The sequence below is a fragment of the Lissotriton helveticus genome, chromosome 6 (genome assembly GCF_964261635.1).
Source record: "Lissotriton helveticus chromosome 6, aLisHel1.1, whole genome shotgun sequence".
NCBI lineage: Eukaryota > Metazoa > Chordata > Amphibia > Caudata > Salamandridae > Lissotriton > Lissotriton helveticus.
The window spans coordinates 1,399,897,597-1,399,919,646 of record NC_136067.1 but is presented as its reverse complement, the minus strand read 5'-3'; the positions used below and the strand labels follow the sequence as shown (position 1 = coordinate 1,399,919,646).

The window sequence follows — 22,050 nt, the reverse complement described above, 5'->3', positions numbered from 1 at the left end:
GGGCCTAAATCCATCATTTGTTTGCTCACCACACCATTCCAGTTTGGACCCAGCCATATGCAAATTAGTCTTGACCCTGCTCCCCTAGGGAACAGTCCAGCCCATAGAAAATCAATGAATTTCTAATTTTATACACTTTAAAAAAAAATTGTCATTTTATCTGAACAGTATTTTCTTAAAAAGGCAACAAAAGGGGCAATTGATTGTGAGTTACTAAATGTTAGTGTTATGATGATGCTTACTGCTGGAATTTAAAGATGTTCTGATGTGTCCTATCTAACATACTGGTGAGACACCATATACATTGCAATCTCCAATACAGTCTCTACATTTCATTATATCTTTGTACAAATTAAGAGCTTAGAAAAGATGAAACGTTATTAGAATTGTTTTGGCCCATAATTGCTTTCATGGAACTTCATCAGGATGGTTAGTGCTATCCATCTGTAAACCAAGCTTAGGGTCCATAAGTACTTTGGCTAAAAATAATGGTTTTGAACACTTTTGATTGGGGGACAGATCCTTGCTGGATTATCCCTAATAGTCCTGTTCCTCGAAATGTAGATGTGTGTGCACACAAAATACAGCAGAGAAGTGATGACAAAAAACAGCTTAAGCAGGTGTCAGAGCGAGACCACAGCGAGTAGGCTGGCTAGATAGTGGTGCTGGTCATGGGGATGAGTAGTGGTTGAGTTGTGGCTGAACTCATCTCAGGGCTCCGCTCTTTTGAAGGCAATGGTATGGCAGTTTGGAGTGTAAATGTTTTGTAATATATCCATGCATTTTCACGTATAACTTCCTACCCCATTACATGTTATATTCAAGGGAAGAAAATGAATTTCTATAAACACATTTTTCATTTAGGTAATATAATAACAATACAACATCCTGTAACATAAAGAATGTGTTATTTTCACAGATTAGGGATTAACATTTTACCTGGGTAATCGAGGGTCGTTTTTCCTTTCCTTTCCTTGCCAGGGTATCAAGCCCTTTCAAAGAGGAGAACAGGCTCTTCTTGCTCTGCACCCGCTGCGACAGGGAGAGGGATCGCTTCCTAAGTGCAGCCTCATCCCTGGAGCAGATCTGAGTGGCACAAAATTCAGCAAGTTACTTTGCAGAATGGTTCAGAGAATAAATAGCGTTTGTCTAAATGTGGTCACAAAACCTATGGCACACCAGAGTTAAGGCACTTCGGGCCAGATGTAGGTGAGGGACATTTACCGACTCATAAATACCGAATTTTACCGATTCGGTATTTATGAATCGGTAAATATGAAGGAGGGAGATGTAGGGAAATTTTAAATTTGAATTACCGAATCGGTAACATTCGGTATTTACCGATTCGGTAAATACAGAATCGGTATTTCCTATTGATTCCTATGGGCTGTGAAGCCTATAGGAATCAATTGGAAATACCGATTCGGTATTTACCCAATCGGTAAATACCGAATGTTGCAAGGGTGCAGGGGGTGTCTCTTTGACACCCTCTAGCACCCGAGGTAAAGGCATGTGTGACATGTGGCACACATACATGCCCTAAGGGCATGTTTGTGTGTCACATTGCACAGTGTGCATGCACAGATGTGCATGCACACCTGGATTCGGGATTTTACCACACAATAGGATTGTGTGGTAAAATACCGACTCTTAAGGGCCTGTGACACTCTCAGGAGTGTCACCTACATTTGGATTTACCGAATCGGTAAAATTACAGATTCGGTATTTTACAGAATCGGTAAATTTACCGAATCGGTAATTTTACCGATTCTGTAAAATATTGGCCCCTACATCTAAAAACCCAAATACCGGTCGGTAACGGCCGAATTCGGCCGTTACCGACCGGTATTTGCTCTCCTACATCTGGCCCAAGATATCTAAGAAGACTCTTACATTCAGGTAAGATTTCACAACTCTGAAACAGGGATTGGTATGGAAGCGCAGAATTCTGAAAGTGCAACATATGCAGTCACCACAAATCCTCAATCACCAAGATAGCACTAAGCACAAATCAGAGTAGCATGCTCAAAACTGCAGAAATGCTTCTTAATAAATTACGTATTTAATAACGAAGCTGCATGAGGGGAATTATGCGCGGGTTAGATGGGGATCGCAGGGACAATTAACAGATAAGATCCCTGTGCGGAGAGGAGTACGCCAGGGTTGTGTCATGGCTCCGACCCTCTTCTCCCTATTTGTAAACGGAGTTGTGGACCATCTGAAGGGGGAAGAGACGGACGCCCCATCCCTGGCGGGGGAGAAAATCCCCACACTTCTCTTCGCGGACGATACCCTATTAATCTCTAAATCCCCGGTGGGCTTACAAAAACTCTTGAACCTGTTTAGCTCCTTTTGTACTACCCGAGGCTTAACCATTAACACCTCAAAAACCAAATTGATGGCTTTTGCCCCCTCTAAAAGATTTAAAAATCACCTCGTGCTCAATAGTGCCCCCCTTGAGCTGGTCACATCTTTTGACTATCTTGGAGTCCGGATAAACAGCCGTATGACCTGGAAAGATCATCTTTCCAAAATGCTCCTTAGTCATCATAGAGTTTCCGGGGTGACATTGAAGGAACTCCGGGAATCTAGCAGTAAACCGGTTTCTCCAGTTATGGCCATCTATGAGGGACAGATTCTTCCTTCAGCACTATATGGCTCCGAACTTTGGGGGTTTGAAGGGGTTACAGATTTGATGGTGGCAGAAAATAATTTCTTTAGGAAAGTGGCTGCTCTCCCTGCTTCAACACCAATGATCCCCCTAAGACTAGATTTGGGCAGAAGATCTTTAAAAGACCTGGTGAGGCTTCGCCCGTTGCTCTTCTGGTCTCGACTAAGAAGAACTGAGGAGCTGGCTAAGTATGCAGAAGGGATGGATGATCTACTCTTGCTGGACACAGGTAATAAAATAGGATGGCTAAAAAAACTGAAAGATTTGGCCATCAATCTGGGTCTAAGAGAGGCATGGGAGTCTCAATCCCCGCCACCCAAAGCCGTTATTAAAAAACTTTATTGGGATTGGGTTCAGAGTGAGGCCACGAGGGCTACGAATGTGGGTTCACTTACGGACAAATTTTTATCAATTAAGAGTGTAAGGAAATTGGAACCCTTTTTAGACCTAATAACTAAACCGTTGGATCGATCGCTGTACCTGAAACTGCGCTATGGGACGCTTCCAGTACTTGATTTCACGGCAAGTTGGTCGACCTCTGATGCCCTCTCACGTACATGCCCCGGCTGTGCGGCCCCCAAGGAATCGGTGGCCCACCTGTTTTTTGCATGCCCAGCCTACAAAGGGGCGAGGAAGCTTTGGCTGAAACCGGTCTGCAGGGAATTAGGGTTGAGGTGCCATAAACAGGCACTCCGTGTCCTCTCTACAGACTCTTCGTCTGCCCTCATGATCTGCGGGGTGGCTAAATTTTTGGGAAATGCATGGCGGATACGCTCCCGTTTATTAAAATCTCGGGGGGCCCTACTGGCCGATACTAATCTGGCTGTGTTGTAAATCTATCAAAATGAGATCTCCTTGTTCTTATGTATTTTACAAATTTTTATTTGGTAAATGTGAATTGTATATGTATATGTGCTCTTTTATGGTGATAAAATTGCCGAATAAAGATATTAAACTATTAATTACGTATTTTAAACTTGCGGGGCCTTTCCATTGTTGAACTTCAGTATTACACTGACCTCACTCGGGGTTAAGACTGAACTACAGCAAATGCTCAAGATGAGTAAAATAATTATCAAGTCACTGTGTTCCTAGATGTTGAAGTCAAAATCACAAAGAAAGCAGACCAAAATATATTACCACGCGTAAGTGTATCTTGCGACATGTTTTTACAATATTCTCATGATGAAATGCTTTCTAGCTTCCTTGACAACTAAGCCCAGAGGTGTAAACAGAATTACACACAGGGTTCTCAGACATTCCACCTGAAACCTCGTGGGTCCAAGAAGGATCAAAATATTCTATCACTATCAGGCATCCCTCCACCCAAGAGACAGCAGAAAGCTAAACTCCTAAAAGTCAAAGTTTGACAACCTGGTAAAGAAACAGATTTCTCGTTTTCAAAGATGCCCACCGAAGCCGGACTTGGGGGCATATTATCAAGGGGGGGCCGATAGGCAATTTTCGAAGCTTTAGCGGCCGTTTTCGGCCGCTAAGCGGCGATAATACTATCGCTCTATTAGCAAGCTGTCGCTAACAACAGTTAGCGGCAGCTTGTAGGCAATAGCGAGCGGGTTGAGGCCCGCTTTGCATGTCAGCAATATTAATCGCTAATGACATGCAAAGTGGGCGTACCCAACCTGTTAGCGACTGAAAGCAGTCGCTAACATCGCTATCGCCTATTACCAACACAGGTGTAGCGATGGAAATATTCGCGCTAAGCGCGAATATCTCCAAAAACTAACACCTGCTCAGACCAGTTCTTAGCCATTATATCCAATGGGAGGTGGATATAATGGCTAAGACCCTGTTAGCGATAATGCGTGAATATCGCTGTATTCTCAGCAATATTCACGGATTTTGCCGCTATCGCCAGGGATTTTATCGCTTTTGAGATAAACGTTGCTAATAGCACGTTATCTCAGTGATAAAATCATGTGATGCGCGACGATAAAAAAATTGCTGCTAACCCTACTTAGCGATAAATATCGCTATTTGTTGGTAATATGCCCCTGAGTACCTCACCCAAGAGAAGACACGCACACCTGTGATCAGGTAACCTGCATCACCTTGAAATTAAACACAAACTTTAAACTCTAGCAATGAAAGTGAAGATTGTGACTCTAAAGCCTCCAATTGCTCGAGCACTAACTCTCAAATATATGTAAATTGCCACTATGTTCATGGCTACCATCATTTCCAAAACGCACTGTTTCAGACACCTTGCGCTTCGTGATCCCCCACTAAAAACAAACACCAGTAACCACTCTTCGCTGCATGTTTTCCCAGTGAAGTCTCAGCATTATAAAAGGTATTAACTCAAATTAATTATATTTACGACATTTTAGATACATTCCTGAGCTTAGTAAAGTGCATTAAGATAGGTAATCTTTGAAAACGTTGGAAAACACATGCAACTGTTTACAGCGAGGTTGGGGAAGCGCCGGGAAATGCAGGTATTTGGTCTGAATCCCTAACTCCTTTACCTCACATCCCCTTATAAATTGTCTCAATCAACCCGATCTAACTCGAAAAATTTAGTAGTCAGCCACAAACGCCCCTACCAATGATACCAAATCAGCCAACTCTTGTCGGACTGCAGAGTACATACATTTAAAGCAATAAACGACCAGCGATTTCATTATAAGGCAGAGGTGCATGGCGGCCATGTTGCATTTACCAGTACATGACATCAGAGCTAGGAACAGAACGTGCCAACAGAGATATGTTTTTAAAACAATTGAATTTGTGGGAACAAAATTCCCATTACCATTGTTTCTGGTTGACATTTTTTTAGAATAAAATGGTTATAGATGTGGAGATACATACTACACACGGGTAATATCTTTACATTGATTCACCTATACATATAACCTGGTCTGCTGCTATCCTCCATTTGTGTGCGGTCTCCAAACACTAAGAAGTGAAGCATAACAGGACTTGGCACAAAGTGTATTTTTGTCTTCGTACAATGCTTACATAGAACACTCTATGTCGTGTTTCAGATACTGGTGCAAGTCTCAACAGGCAGGTGAGATTGTAAGACAAGAAACAGGGAAAACAGAAGCCAATGAAACATCACAATACAATGAAAACAATACAAATACATCAAAGCCAGGAAATTGGATAGGGTGATCTTCTATTTTTTGACTGCATGGTCCACAATGACGGCACTTCACAGTGTGGGAATATGTGAGACTAGGAAGCAATTATGCAATAAATGCATTATAACATGAGGAAAAAGGAGAAAACTCAGCTATGAAGCGGCATGTCAGTACGTGCTTACCAGAGCATGGAAGGATGACACAGAGAAGATGCCAAGCCTCCCCAAGGCCAGCTTGGACGGGCGGCTGGTGGCAGCCAGCAGGCTCTTTGGGTTGGGCAGCTCGCCACCCTGCAGGCTGGCCAGGTAGCAGCGCATTCTGAACAGGTCCATGTTAAACTTCTCCAGGTTCTGCTCCCACTGCTGGATCTATTTGAGACACAAGTCAATAAAGATCAGTGAAAGTAGTACTTGGAGTGCGGCTCATTGTGTAATCCTCCACAATCAGAGACTATTGTGGAACAATTCTGTAAAGGTAATCTACCTTCATGAATGAATTTAACCACTCGTGCTTTGAGTATGGTCATTCTAGCAGGACAAAAGGGTATGAACGGGGATATGTTGCATTAACTTGTCCCAGTTATGTTGCATTAACTTGTTGAAAACTTAAACTCCTGTTCTATCGCCTAGTTTTTGATTGCCCACTGTTATTTCTATGCCATTCTTTGCAAAGTGGATTGCCAGCCTGTGCTCAGAGTCTTGACACACTATATCAAGAACCTAAAGAAACAAATACACCTTTAATTGTCTTGTGCCTAGTTGAAAAGAGCTTACAAGGAGGAGTATGCAGAGGAGCTGCTGTGAGTAAAGATGAAAATGTCAGGGGAAGAAAAGCTTTACAAGACAAAAAAATTAGATCCACCAATTAACTGTAAAATAGAGGTCAGGACCTACTCCAGAAATTGAAAACCGCCTACTGCGCATGCTCAGAAGGGAAACATCCATTACAACAAAACTTTTACAACGCACTACCATTACGACGCAACTTTTACAACGCAAACCATTACAACGCATAGCGCTGGGGGGCGCTCTAGGATAGGGAATGTATTTAATATACTATCCAACACCTTCCCTACTATCCACGGGGACTGGAGTTGGAATAGTAAATTAAATAAATCACTATCCAGCGCCTAAAAGCATTATGCGTTGTAATGGTATGCGATGTAAAAACCGCGTTGTAAAGGCATGCGATGTAAAAGTATGCGTTGTAACGTCATACATCCGCTCAGAAGCATAAGTTTACAAAAGGAATCTCCAAAACGTGAATTCAGTTAGAAGAATGTGAAGTACTTAGGTTGGGGTCCCTTGGACACTATGGTTACCTGTGCCACTATTATGTTTAGAGGGATTAGACCCATTTATAAGTTAAAAGCTTTCTGAGAAAATCTCAGTGCTGCAGAATGGGTCAAAGACAGTGCTGGCCCAAAGCTATGTGTTTTGGTTTGCTCTCTTACTAACAATAGTGATGGGTCCAATCTGATTTGTGATGGGGTAATGTTTTTATTAGTTGAGAGCGAGTTATAGCACATACTGTACCCACACGATAATCCACTGCGATTACAGATTTCAAATAATGTTAATGATAATTTCACATTGCGCAGCAATACTTTGAAGGTTCAAAGATGAGGTATTGCCAAAAAAACCTCTTTGTATAGAAGGTAATACATTTGACCTTTTGCTTATTCTAATTCAGAGGGATTGTTAACTGTATAGTGATTGAACGGTTGCCAATTTATATCAAGACAAATATACTGCAAATCATCTCACCAAAAAATAGTACCATCACTCCATGACAATCACAACCTATAGATCATCACAGTTTAATATGGCAAGGAGGGTCTGTGATGTATCCCTGAACTAATAAGCAGTCAACGTTTCGAGAGTAACTCCACCATTGAGGCTGCATAAATGTGCAGCCGCTTCCATGCTCTCCATTCCAGAGCTCCTCGGATTGCACAGATTATTTAAGAATCCAAACAAATTGAGCATAAAGTGAAGAAAGATGAAGAGGGTAGAAACAACATATCATTCTTTTTCCATGGCTCTGTTTTTCTCTAAACTTGGACCATGTCTACAGCATTACAAATAACCAATGGAAATTTCTGGTTGTAACCTCACACAGTTTTAATCAACTACTGAGGTAGAAATATTGGCTGCCTAAAGTCTAGTTAAGGCTGCATTTTGAGAGGGAGGATCTGCACTTAAGCCATAATGCTATTTCTCCCTAAATAGTAGAGCAAGGTATATTTAGCATCCTTCATGTGCATAATAGGATTGTCAATATTGAAGTATTTCTATGTATCTATCTATGAGCAAAATGTCAATCATTACTCTCATTTTAAAAGCAAGCAGTTAAGAACCTATTTAAAACATATATGCACGTGAAACAAACATTATATTAAATCATAAATAAGACTCTTGTATAACTAAATCCTCAAGTTGCACATAAAAGTCTCTCAGTGCCTTAAGGAAAGTACGATGCGCTGGGACTGAAAGGTTTTGCAATCTACTGAGATAACATCTCTGTGCCAAGGAAGTGTTGTGGTCTGTGTAACAGAAATCTTTTGGTCTCTCCTGCGACAGCGCGTGTGCTGCATGCATTCTCGCTTGCTAGAAGTATACAACAAGGGGCTTGCAGCCCTATCATTTCTTGCCTTTATTGTCACTCTTATTTGCTGCCTTTTAATTGCCCAGTACATGCTGGTTTCACTTCCTCTTCTTTTGTCTGGAGCGTGGACCAAGTACTGGTTGCTTCAGCTTGGTTGATGTCCCTTTGCTAATTGTACTGTGATTGAGGTATTATTTTTATTTTTTCTTCTTCGCTGTTGTCCTTGCTGAATCTCTTGCTATGCACATCACTTAAAAGAAGTAATTTTCTCCTTTGAAATGGATGTTTATTGTGACAGATGTTATCTGCTTTTAATGTGACAGGATGTTATCTGCTTCCAAATATATTTTAAATAAGATATTGACATAGGAATTGCCTCCTTTGTGGGATAGGATTTTAGCCAAATTTCATATTTTCTTTTCCACGCATGGGGAGATTGACTGATTTGCTGTGAATCACAGGGGTGTTGTCCCGAGATCTAGCAAGTATGAGCAAAGCCAATGGACCTTGCTTTTGAGTTCCTGCTGGACAACATGGGCATTGCCAACTTGGCACAGATTTGCAGCCATGCTGTATAGCAGCTGTATAGCAGCTTGGATGCTGAACAGCACGGCTAAAAATTATCATAAAAAAAAAAAAGGAGTGTGATGCATCCAGCACTAATGCACTTCTAAACATAAGAGCGCATTTGCCCTGGCTGTGTCATAACGCTTTTTTAAATTAGTTTAGCTAAACTGTAAAGCATCCATGCTGTCATATAGCATGGCTACAAAACATTTCAAGGTCAATAGCTCTCATAGGTGAGACATACTGCTTTTGACAATGCTTGTTAGAGCTGCAGCCAAGTGAGCAATATTCAACTTATCAGAAGAGGGTATGCTACTGAGGCGGAATTTCATCATTATGACAACTTTCCAAATGAAGAAAGTCAATGTATTTTAGAGAAATATCACAAGTACAATATAACTTTTCCAAGAAAAATTAATTGTTTCCATGGAAAAAATATACTTGTGCTGGAACTGAAGCCCCAAACCAGAAAAAATGTTCTTCCAATTCCTATTATTAATTGTAACAATTAAAGTTTATTAAAACAAAAAAAAACGAGATGGGGTTGTGATAGTCTTTCTTGTATGTTTTCAGTGATATGGTTTAAAAAACCAAAACACAGACACAGGAGTAATGAAGAAGGCTGCAATACAAAGGTAAGTAGGGAAATGGAGGCGACTTGAAAGAAGTATGGGAATTAGTTAGGAGAGGGATGAAGTGGGCGATGTAGTACAACAATTGGGGTTTTGAAGAAGGGGACAGTAAAAGGACTCTTGGAAGTTGGAGGTGGTAAGCATGAGGCATACCCTCCTTAAGAGAAAAGAAACAGAGGCGGGTTGCGATGTAAGGTGGGCTAACCCCCAAAAATACCGCCAGAGAAAAATCATTTTTCTTCTGTTTCGTCAACTTGATGAAACCCATTCTTGAAGAGACATTTGTCAAGTATGGGTCGCTGAAAAAATTTCGCCAGAACAATTTTTATCCAGGCTAGTTTTTCATGGTAAGCGTATAGAGCCATTGAGGCTAAGCAGGAGACTCTGGGCCTCTTGGAAGCAGCATGATGCCAAATTGTCATCTCCACTGTGCATCTGACCCTACCGTTGGCCATTTTAGAACTTTTCTTGTGCTTTTCTAATGGTGACTCTGCCTCATTTGGAAAGACAGGCCCAATATCAGCAAACAGCTGATAAGTCTCAGGCCAGTGCTGGTGTTGTCAGATGTTCAGCAAGAAGTATGCACATGGTGGCTAGATTAATGCCTGATTTAAGTATACAGATGGTCGAGGCCATCGCCCTGGTGAACGTCCCAACGGGCAAATTTAGAAATGTCTGTCAGGTCAATGCCTGTCAGGTCAACTGACATTTCTAGCTTTCACAGGAACCACTGCAAAGTGGTTCAGGTGAATGCACTGTAACTTTGATGCCTGGCTCCTTAACACATGACTGAGCCATAAAGGCAAAGTTACAAAGCTTTTATTAATTTTCAAAACCCCAAAATGGGATTTTGTTTTTGAAAATAAAAAAAACAATGCCCACCCCCTTGCCATAAAAGTAATCTCCCATGGCAAGGGGAGCATTTTAATGTTTTTAGTGCTCCTTACAGACAGGGTTTTCCTGGTGATGATGGGCAGTAATAAAAACGGCCATATGTTTGCCCATCTATATTGGGAGGGACCACAAAAAGCCAATGTTTAAACCACCCTTACTCCGTCCAGCCGTTGGAGAATTTCGGCTATGGTGGGTATTCTCCGCCATCACCAAACAATGGTCCACACGCTTTTTAAATTGGGTGGGCGACCATTATGTAGATGTGAAGGGTACTGCATCGCAATTGGATGGGGCACCCTTGCTGGTAATAGATACATTGGGTCCTTAATCCTTAGCAATTACCCTTAGCATTCAAGAACGTGCAGTAATTTGTCATACAGAGTAACAACACAAACCTGTAGCAGCCTTTAAAATGGCTAGGTTCTAGAGAGTCACTCAGAATATTTCTGCTTTCAAACAGTGGAAGGAATTGTGAATGAGGTGCAAAGGAATAACTATAGATGCAGTGTCTCTACAGTCTCTCATCAGGGAAGAACTAGCATAACACAAAATGGAACTAACAACAGAAGTGGTGGAAGGCGTGCTCAATCTTTGTTACCTGCACTTGGCCCCTTCTCCCAGTTGCAGAATTCACTCAATGTGCCAACTTCACTCTTGGGTGCACGCAAGGGTTTCTGAGGGTGAATGCCTTTTCCGTGACACAGTGAAGGTGTGTTCTATTCTACCTCACAAATATCATTCTCCATTTGGTATTTCCTGAACCGGTGACACTAGAGAAGTAACCATGATGGAGAAGTGCTTACCTTTGTTGATCAGTGTGAAGTAATGAATATGCTACTTACCAGTATGCATCTGTTCTTGGCATGTAGGGCTGCTAACATTCATATCTTAGCATTAGATCGCCGCCTAGTGTTGGGTCCGGATGATCGCACATTGTTGTCCTGGAAGAGTCTTCGAAGTATCCTGAGATAGGTGGCTCCTCCCCTGGACTACAGTGCGCATAGGCATCGGCTCCATCCCCAGATTGTTTTTCGCCATTGTGGCAGAAGATGGAGTGAAAAGTGTAAAGGATGTCCATGCTAATGATTGAATACAATAGTATATCTGCAGCTGCGACAGGCACCGGGGAGGAGGCTGGGCGATATGAATGTTAGCAGCCCTACATGCCAAGAACAGATGCATACTGGTAAGTAGCATATTCAGTTCGAGGCATGTGGGCTGCTAAATTCATATCTTAGCATAGAATACATAGCAGTCCCTCCATTAGCGGCGGTTGCCTGTGCCAGCTGCAGAAACCTGAAAAAGTGTCTTGAGAACAGCCTGTCCTACAGCAGCTTGCTGCTTGGAATGCACATCAACACAGTAGTGTTTTGTAAAGGTATGTGGGGTAACCCACGTGGCTGCTCTGCAAATGTCTTCTAAAGGAATGTTCCCCAGGAAAGCCATGGATGCCCCCAATTTGCGTGTGGAGTGCGCCCTTGGGGGTATCGTTAAAGTGCGCTTGGCCTTTTGATAACAGATTTGGATGCACTTAACAATCCACCTGGCTATTCCTGCTTTGGAAATAGGGTTGCCTTTGTGCTGTGGTGAGAAGGCAACAAAAAGTTGTTTCGTTTTTCTAAAGTGTTGTGTCCTGTCTATGTAGTACATCAACGCCCTCAGTACGTCTAACGTATGGAGCATTCTTTCCGCTACCGTTTGCGGGTTTTGGAAGAATGCCGGTAAGTCAATAGTTTGGTTGAGATGAAACTATGACACCACCTTTGGAAGGAATTTGGGGTTAGTACGTAGCACTACCCTATTTGGATGAATCTGAATGAATGGCTCTTGGATTGTGAGCGCTTGTAGCTCACTAACGCGCCTCAGTGACGTAATAGCAATGAGGAAAGCCACTTTCCACGTTAGGAACTGGAGTTCACATGAGTGCAGTGGCTCAAAGGGTGGTCCCATCAGTCTGGTGAGGACCACGTTGAGGTTCCACACCGGAGCTGGCGGTGTTCTTGGGGGAATGACTCGTTTCAGACCTTCAAGGAAAGCCTTAATGGCAGGCACCCTGAAGACAGAGAGATGCTGCCTATTCTGAAGATAAGCTGCGATGGCGGATAGATGTATCCGAATGGAAGTGTACGCTAGATTGCACTTGTAAAGATGTAACAGATAGCAAATAATGTTAGGGATAGATGCATCTAGCGGGTTGATGTCATTGGCTGTACAGTAAATGACAAAACGCTTCCATTTTGCAGCATAGCATGCTCTGGTAGTTGGCTTCCTTGCCTCCTTGATGATGTCCATGCATTCTGGAGGTAGGTGAAGGTATCCAAACTCTAGGACTTCAGGAGCCAGATCGCCAGGTTGAGCTGCTGCGGATCTGGATGCTGAATGTCTCCATGGTTCTGCGTCAAAAGTCTGGGCGTGAGGCGCAGCCTTTGATGCGGCACCACCGAGAGTTCGAGGAACGTGGTGTACCATGCTTGGCGCGCCCACGTTGGAGCAACCAGGATGAGAGTCATCGCGTGCTGCCTTAGCTTTTTTGCCACCAGCGGTATCAGAGGGGCTGGCGGAAAAGCGTACGCAAATTTGCCTGACCAGTTCATCCATATCGCATTCCCTTGCGACTGTGGGTGTGGGAACCTGGCGGCAAAGTGTTGGCATTTTGCGTTTTCGTTTGTGGCAAACAGGTCTATCTCCGGATGACCCCACTGCTGGAAGTACGGGCGGAGTACAGATGGGTGTAACTCCCACTCGTGCATTTGATGGCTGTATCTGCTGAGCAGATCCGCCATCTGATTGTCCTTGCCCGGGAGGTGTTCTGCCATGAGGAAAATGTTCCTCTGAATGGCCCACTTCCACATGCCCTGAGCCAGATGAGACAGCTGTGGCGAGTGGGTGCCCCCCTGCTTTTGAATGTAGTACATCGCGGTCATGTTGTCCGTCCGGACTAACACTACCTTGTTGGACAGATGTACAATGAAGGGCTTGAGTGCCATGAAGATTGCCATCAGTTCCAGATAGTTGATGTGCATCTTCTGTTGCTGCGTCGTCCATAGTCCCTGCACCGTGTAAGTGAGCAGATGAGCTCCCCATCCCTGGAGAGATGCGTCCGTCGTCAGGATAATCTGTGGCACTGGCTCCTGGAACAGTCGGCCCTTGCAAAGGTTGTGTGGAGTCCACCAATGCAGAGAGTCGTATGCCCGACTGGTAACCAACACTAGGTCTGTCAATCGTCCCTGAGCCTGTGTCCACTGAGTTGCTAAGCACTCCTGGAGCGGACGCATATGTAGACGTGCGTGAGGGACTATGAAGATGCAGGAGGCCATCATGCCAATCAGCTGCATGAACACTCTCGCTGGAAGCGAGTGTTGTGGTCTGAACTTTTGGATTAGCGACAGCATGCTGTCTATCCTGACCTGGTTTGGCTGGGCCATGGCCGTCAGGGTATTGATCGTCGCACCTAGAAACTGCCGGACATGCGCCGGCTGAAGATGCGACTTTGGGTAGTTTAACGAGAAGCCCAGATTGTGAAGGAGGTGAATGGTAGTCGACATGTCCGCGGCGCACTGTTGTTCCGACTTGGCTTGAACGAGCCAGTCGTCTAGGTAGGGGTAGATATGGATGTTCTGCCTCCTGAGGTGCGCCGCCACTGTCGCCAGACACTTGGTAAACACTCTTGGGGCTGTGGTCACTCCGAAGGGTAGGACCTTGAACTGATAATGTTTGCCTTGGATAGTGAATCTGAGGTATTTTCTGTGGGACGGGTGTAGTGGAATGTGGAAATAAGCATCCTTGAGGTCTAAGGTTGCTAAGAAGTCCCCTTGTTTTAGCAAGGGAAGAATCTGTTGCAGTGTAAGCATATGGAAATGTTCTGATAGTATATACAGGTTGAGGGGCCGCAGATCTAGAATGGGTCTGAGAGATCCGTCCTTCTTTGGAATAAGGAAGTACAGGGAATATACCCCTGTGCCCTCCTCCTCCACCGGCACGAGCTCGATAGCGCCTTTTTGCAGCATCACCACTACTTCCTGCTGCAATAAGTGCAAATGCTCTGCGGACATAGGCCGTTGCCTTGGTGGAATGTTGGGTGGAGTGGACTTTAACTCTAGACAATAACCGTACTGGACAAGTTGTCGCACCCACCTGTCTGTGGTGATGTTTCTCCAGACGGGCAGGAACTGCTGTAGTCTCCCCCGACAGGTGTTAGGTGGTCGGGGGGCAGTGACAGAGAGTCACTGTTTGTTTGGGGCAGAGGAGCGGGAGTTGTTATTTCCTTTTCCACGTCCTCTGGTACTGTTTCCTCGGTAACCCCCTCTGTTTTGCTTGGGGTACGAGGATTGTGCCCCACCCTTGGAGAATTGTGACTGTTGACCCATCTGTCCTCTGGTGACTCCACGCGCACCTGAGCGACGAAAATTGTTGCCACGAAACTGTTGTGATTGTAGGGCCCCCATAGACTTAGCAGTTTCGGTGTCTTTCTTAATTTTTTCTAGTGTGGTGTCCACATCTGGACCAAACAGTCTATCAGGATTGACTGGCTGATTAAGAATGGTTGTCTGAATGTCAGGTTTAAACCCCGATATGCGGAGCCACGCCTGTCGTCTGAGCATGACGCTAGTGTTAATGGCCCTAGCTGCTGTGTCTGCGGCATCAAGTGCACACTTTATGGCTGCGTTGGAGATCAGTTTTCCCTCTTCTATAAGCAGTTTGGTGCCCTCTTGAAACTGCGAAGGCAGGTGTTCTATAACCCGCTCTAGGGTGTGTAATGCGCCCTATCATAACGTGCCAAGAGTGCTTGTGTATTCGCAATACGCCAAAAATTGGCAGCCTGTGCGGCTACTCTTTTGCCTCCTGCCTCTAGCACTTTGGACTCCTTATCCGGGGGAGGAGCTTCACCCGTTGTTTGGGAGTTGGCCCTTTTGCGGGCATTTGCGACCACCAGGGAGTCAAGCGGCAACTGTCCCCGAATGTATGCAGGGTCTGCAGGTGCTGGTCTGTACTTCTTTTCGATACGTGGATTGACCACTCACGCCCTGGTAGGTTCCTTAAAGATGTCCGCAGCATGTTTGAGGACCCCTTTGAGCATAGGCAGTGTCTTTACTGTCCGTTCAGAGACTGAAAAAGTGTCAAATACAAAGTCTTCTTCTACTGGGTCAGCATGCATGTCCACATCATGATTAGCAGCTGCCCGTTCAATGAGTGCATGAAAACCTGCAGAATCTTCTGTTGGGGATGCACGTGCAGTGAAAGGCTGTGGGTCTTGCCCCACATCTTGGGTGCCTTGGTCACCAATGTCATCGTATGAATCCGGCTGTGCATCAGGTTCATTGATGGGGAAAGTGTATTGGTCATCTTCAACATATCCTTCACCCTCAGAGTGTTCTGGGGAAGGAGTTGGGCTCCTTCGTGGAGGAGGCTGGATAGGCTCCATGAGGCCTGAAGCGTCTTCAGGAAGCCTTTTTTTCTTTAGGGGGATGACATAGGAGTCCACCGGCTGTGAAGTGATCCTCCTCTTATAAAGGGTCAATTTGCCCGTGTCTGCGTCGATAAAACGCTCCGCATCCTCTTCAGAGTCGAGTACCCGACTTGAAAGTGCCCCCGCCGTCGAAGAATCCGACTTCTTTGGCGTCGATTTCGTTGAAAAGGCCTTCGGCGTCTCTTTTGGCGGCAGAAGGAAGAGAAGTTTACCCGCAGGCTTCACTGGAATGTCCATCGGCTTCTGCGGCGATGGCATCGGAGCCGGCGTAGCAGAGGCCTTCTCCCTGATCCTCTGTAGTGAAGCGGCGACGAGGGACGCGTCACTTACAGCGGCCCTTGGCGCCGACGAGGAGGTCTTTACCTTGCCCTCGGATCCGACGTCCTGTTGGCCCTTCTGAGTCCTTGGACCGATGCGCAGATGTGCCAGCCTTCGATCCGTGTGATTTTGTCGGCTCCGTCACCACCACGCGTCCGACTAACGGAGTCCCAGTCGGAACCGGAGCCGTGTCGCTGGCTTTGGCGGGCTTTGACGGCGTCGCAGCGGTGGACCCGTGCCGACCACCCTTCTTAGAGGATCCCTCCTCTGGCGCCGACTTCGACCCTGTGGAATCGACAGATTTCTTCGACTTTTGTGGACCGGAGGTCGACGGAGTCGATGCAGCAGCGGGTGTCGTCGGTTTTGGTGGTACGGCCGCCATCTTAGGATCGGTCGAATCGATAACTTTCGTTTTCGTTTTCGGGTCGGCCATTTTAGGTGTAGTCGATACCGAATGTTTCAGTTTCGGTTTCGATACGGGCTGCGCAGCAAGTATGTCCGTGGCCGGGCCTGAAGGCGGGGCCGAGGCTTGCGGTACGGGGTCTTGGGTAAGGCCGACAGGCGATCCCGTGACCCGATCTTGATCTTCGTAACCTTCGGGGCATAGCTCGTCCACTGAGCTATCTTCCGCGGCCCCATAAATCTCTTCGACGTCCCCTACCTCGTCGACGTATTCAAGGCCTTGATCCACGACTCAGTCGTCGTCTTCCGGATCCGCCTCGACCTCCGTCTCGGGCGGGGATATTTGAAGATGATGGCTCTGGTCCTCCTCTTCTTGGTCGCCGAAGATGTTTTCTGGAGCCGGGGCCGCTTGTCTGGCCTCAAGGCGCACCGCGCGCCGAAGCTTGAGTGTCTTCTTTGACCTGAATTTTGTTACAGACCGGGTGCACGTCGATATGTGGGTATTTGGACCCACAGAGCGGACAGTACTTGAACGGACTCCGCTCCATGCTGGAAAGTTGCGTCGTGTCGCGATGAGAAGGCCTCGATGTCCGAAGAGTGCAAGCACTCCGGTGATTCCGACTCCAAGAGACGGAAGAACTCAAGACCGTGCGCAAACAATACCGACGCAAAGAATACAAGGCCTTTTGGCCGTAAAAAGTTAGTTTTTCTCGGTTCCGACAGAGACGTCGAGACCGCATCCGAACCTAATGGCAGAAAAAAACAATCTGGGGATGGAGCCGATGCCCATGTGCACTGTAGTCCAGGGGAGGAGCCACCTATCTCAGGATACTTCGAAGACTCTTCCAGGACAACAATGTGCGATCATCCGGACCCAACACTAGGCGGCGATCTAATGCTAAGATATGAATTTAGCAGCCCACATGCCTCGAACGCATATTTTCTATGTTTATATACCCACGTGACTGCTTCCAAGTCTTGCATTTCGAAATGGGATGCCTTGGTTCCCTGATTCTTCTCTACGTTGAAACTAAAATTGAGACTGGTCCTTTCACAGACATGTCAATGTCAAAGGGCTTGAGTAGCTACCCTGGAGGTGTCCAGCACATATTCAGCTAAGCAAAGTAAAGTGAGACCCCAATGATATCACAGGATATGCTACATACAATGCTATGATGGAAAAATAATGGATAAATTATGATCATGAGCCCTCTCCTCCTACCGGTAATGTTCCAGCACTAAACATGGTGTGTGTGTTGTTATACCCCAATGGTAAAGTCCCTCAAGCTTACTGGTTTGAGTTAATAACAAGCCATTTGTGGAATAAAAAGCTCCTCAAAGATGTTTCAGCAAGTCTCTTGGTTACAGGAGTCTTCAGGCTGGCCATTAACCTAAAATGATCCACTTTTGTTTAATGGCTGCCTATTGAACACAGTGCACATTGCAGCAAACAAAATCCTCATTACGTTTGCAATATGAATGGATGCCATGTGACTCCACTCGTGATTTTAAGACCTTACACAAAGACGTTAAATGGCAGTGCGCTCTACCGCCTCCATTCACTCTTGCGGCCATCGAGTACGTGTCTTAAAAGGTCCTGTATTATCAAGAGATTAACCACTTGCACGCACAATGTCACATCAAACAAAACACTTGGCAGCAGCTCGATGATTCAACCCTGATGAAGCTGTGCGAAGTTTGTTTCAATTTACGGCTATTGTGATGTTATGCACCATTAAACATTCAAAGCATGTTATTTTTAAAACCCATCAAACACAAATTTAAATACTGTCACTTTCTTCTAATGAAGATTTTAATGTCAGATGTGTTCTAGCAGTTTGCAGAATGCCATCACACTGTATTAATACCCTGTTCCTGCCTATAAATTGGTGTAAATATGGACGAGATGAAGAGGAATCAAGATTCTGTGAATGAAACAATAATTCAATACCTGTCTTCGAAAGAACATCCATGTCTCTAAATGGGTAATATTTCTGAAGGTTCATTGGTTCTTGGTTATTCAAATGGAGTGTCGGCTCCTCCGCTATGTTTCCCCCCCCCACCCACCCCGCCAGCAGCCTAAAAATTTGAAAAATAAAATGATAATAATACATGTTTAGCATAATTTTATTTTTCCTTCCCGGGTCGAATCTTCGGGCACAGGTCTATCGGGGTAACAGTGATGGGTTGGAGTGGTTGGCACTGTTCTCAGTGCGATGTCGGTTTGGCCAGCCGTCTTAGGACGGCCAAACCGACATGCGCACAGAGCGGTCTCCAACCTGTGCTGCTTTGCCGGGTGGGAGACGGAAGGCACAGGCTCTCAGTCTCTCTGGGAGTGCAAATCGAGGGCGCTCAGGCCAATCCTGATGCTGCTCTCATGCTGCCAGCAGCATGAAAGCAGCTCTGGATTGATCGCAGGGGAGTCTGGGAGCATGTGCCTGCAGTGGAGAGCAGCAGATGAGCATGATGCAGCGGGCGGAAGGTAAGTTCATTGTTATTGTTTGGTGTATTTTCTTCTGTCATCCTGCCCCTGTCCTCCCTTCACCCGGTCCCTGACACCAGCCGTTCCTGTTCAAATGAGTTGTTTTCCCCAATGTACATAAGTAAGAATTATTCTGTCGGAGTTGCTTAGAGCCAAACTAGTATGATTGAAGGCCAGAGGTCTCAACTGAGATATTCTGTCAAAATCCCATAATTAGGTAATAAATGACATAAGACTGGTCTTTTGGATCAACTCACTTTAAGTAACCAAATGTAAAAAAATAAACACAGCTGCTCCATAAATTACAAAAACAACACTGCAGCGGTGCAGTGCTTGTGGAAAGTGAGTAAGTGACTTTCTACACAAATAAAAAACAAACTTGAAAGCTTGGTCAGATTTGCTCAGTACATTTATCTCACCGTTTTTCTCACTCTGCCTGCTTCCCACCTCCCCCCTCACAAGCACCCCTAACTAAGACCTATTTCATGAAGGCTGCATCACGACTGCTCTGCCGGAGCGCCAAAGGCAAGCCCACCTGCGCCCGTCCGCACCTAGACCGCAACTAGCGCTAGGAACCCTGACCCTCCTGACTCCCACAGGTACTCCATGCCCTGGACCCCAGAAGCAACAACTGCTGCTTTGCATATCCTCGCTCTACAGCAGGACCGTTTACCTGCCTCTACTGTTGGTTCACCTCCATACCTGTACCGACCGCCACCGCCAAAACCTGCATCACACCCTCCCCGCCGGCTGCCACTTCCACAGAACCACTCCGTTGCCTCCTGATCAATGCCAGATCACTCTGCAAACATGCCACCGAAGTCTGGGACACCGTTTCCACCCTCGCCCCCAAAATGACATTCATCACAGAGACCTGTCTCACCCCCGCATTGGCCACTGACATCGACATCGACACCGCCACACCAACTGGCTACAAGATGATAAACTGGGACTGCACCAACAGACACAGAAGAGGCATCGCCAGCATAAACAAGAAATCAATATCTGCACCACCACAGAAGACAAAACCACAGAAAATCATGGAACCCCTCAACTTCCAACTCCACACAGATGACAATACCACCATCAAGGACACCCTCACATAGAGACTCCCAGGACCTTGAACCAGCCTCAGATACAGAATTCATCACCCGCTTGCAATCGAATCCCAACACTACATCTTCCTGGGAGACCTCAATTTCCTACCTGGATGACCCCCACAGACACCAACTTCACTGACCTCCCGGAAAGAATGGACAACATTGTCCTCGCGCAGCTGGTCTCAGACCTTATGCACAGAGCAGGACACACGCTAGACCCTATCTTCACGTCCAGCAAAAGAGTCAGATGCAGCCACTCTATGGAATTCACCTGTTTCAATAACTCATCGTCCACTTCACCATCACTGGACTACCCTGCAGCACCCCCAACCACCACAGCCTAGCTTTTTGACTTTACTCTGCAGCCCAGTACCTGGATACCCTTAAAGGTGATAAGCTGCGTTATACAAGTACCATACAATTTGATTGGATACATTTGCAATGGCCCATAATACTGTAGAGTGTCACTAGTTTCAAGAAATTAAAAATCAAAGGATATAAATCATAACAGGGCTCACGTTGCGGCCCATTTGGTGAAGACTTAAAGTAAGTTGTGATGTCATCAGTACAAAAACTATAGATACATTCTCCTAAATCATTCGAGTAGAGGCCGGTAAGCGACTGAATCTTGAAAGGGTCATTAAGGGTTACCCAAAAAGTAGAGAACAACTACAATCTGAGCCTCAATAAGATCTACCCACAGTAGTGGCCTGTCCCCAGCCAAAGAGGTGAGGCGGGCCAGAGGAGGGAGGTAAGGAGGGGATCAGGAGAAAAAACAATACTTACCTTAACACTGCCACCATCTCCCGACGCATCACGGTCTTCCTGATTCTGGGCACAGGCTCCCAGACTGCAATGTGTCCAATCCTGACGCTGCATGAAAGGAGCGTCGGGATTGGCATTAGAGCCGATAACTTGCGCTCCCAGGCAGACTGGGAGCCTCTGTCTGCTCTTTCCAGCCCCAGCAATGCAGCTGGGGCTGGAGAGAGCTTCACTGCGCATGAGGGTTTGGCTGGCCTCAGATGGCTGGCCAAACACCTCATGCGCAGTGAAGGGAGTGCCCACCACTTCCCCACCAGAGGTGTCATCATCTGGACCAGCCCCCAAGACTTGTCAGAGTCTTGGGGGCTGATACAAGGGATTAAAACTAAAACAATAATTAAACTGGTTTAAAACCAGTTTTATTATCGTTTTATTTGCTGGTGGTGGCGGGGGCGGCTCTCCTCTGCTCTAATGGTGCGGCCGCGGCTGTCTACCCAAAATGCAGAGAGCAGCTCTTCGTTCTTCCTGACGCGAGCGCAAGTCTATTGTGAAGCTTGTGACCCAGATAGCCCTATTATTTCAATTTAGTCAAATATGGCTTGGACAACCTGCTTTTCTCTACATTTTGGGTAGATCCTAGTGATGCCCAGATTCTTGCAGAGTTGTTAAAAAGAGAAAGAATAAGGTATTCACAGAGACCCTGGCATCAGCCTTCCCAACGGCTAAAGGACATTATGTGGTAATAAATTGACTTTAGGTATATGGACAACATATGGCCCTGGTGGTCACTTATGGTTGCATAGCAACCAATACTAAGTTTGGCATGAATGTACTGTTTTACCCATCCCCAATTTGTGTATGCCCATATGGTGATTATGAGCACATCATCACGAGACAACACACTGGGAACATGTATGCACAATCCGAGTCCCACAACCATCGTCTGATTGTATTGTCCTCTGTCACCGTATAGGGCCACGGCACCACAAATGCATGTGCATGAAAACATATTATGTCTGTGTATTCTTTGCAATCCGATGCCTC

The 22,050-nt window shown here is 45.6% G+C and overlaps 1 protein-coding gene across 3 annotated transcripts in view; it reads right to left on the bottom strand.

The window, feature by feature from the left end:
* The window catches only part of TIAM2 (TIAM Rac1 associated GEF 2), a 340,543-nt gene that overhangs the window by 196,289 nt on the left and 122,204 nt on the right, over positions 1-22,050 (bottom strand). For all 3 annotated transcript variants that reach the window (XM_078649180.1, XM_078649181.1, XM_078649182.1), the window contains exons 7-8: positions 5,958-6,143; positions 940-1,086 (exon numbers count right to left, since the gene is read on the bottom strand). In XM_078649180.1, the coding sequence (XP_078505306.1) occupies positions 940-1,086; positions 5,958-6,143 (333 nt within the window). The remainder of the gene's footprint in view (positions 1-939; positions 1,087-5,957; positions 6,144-22,050) is intronic.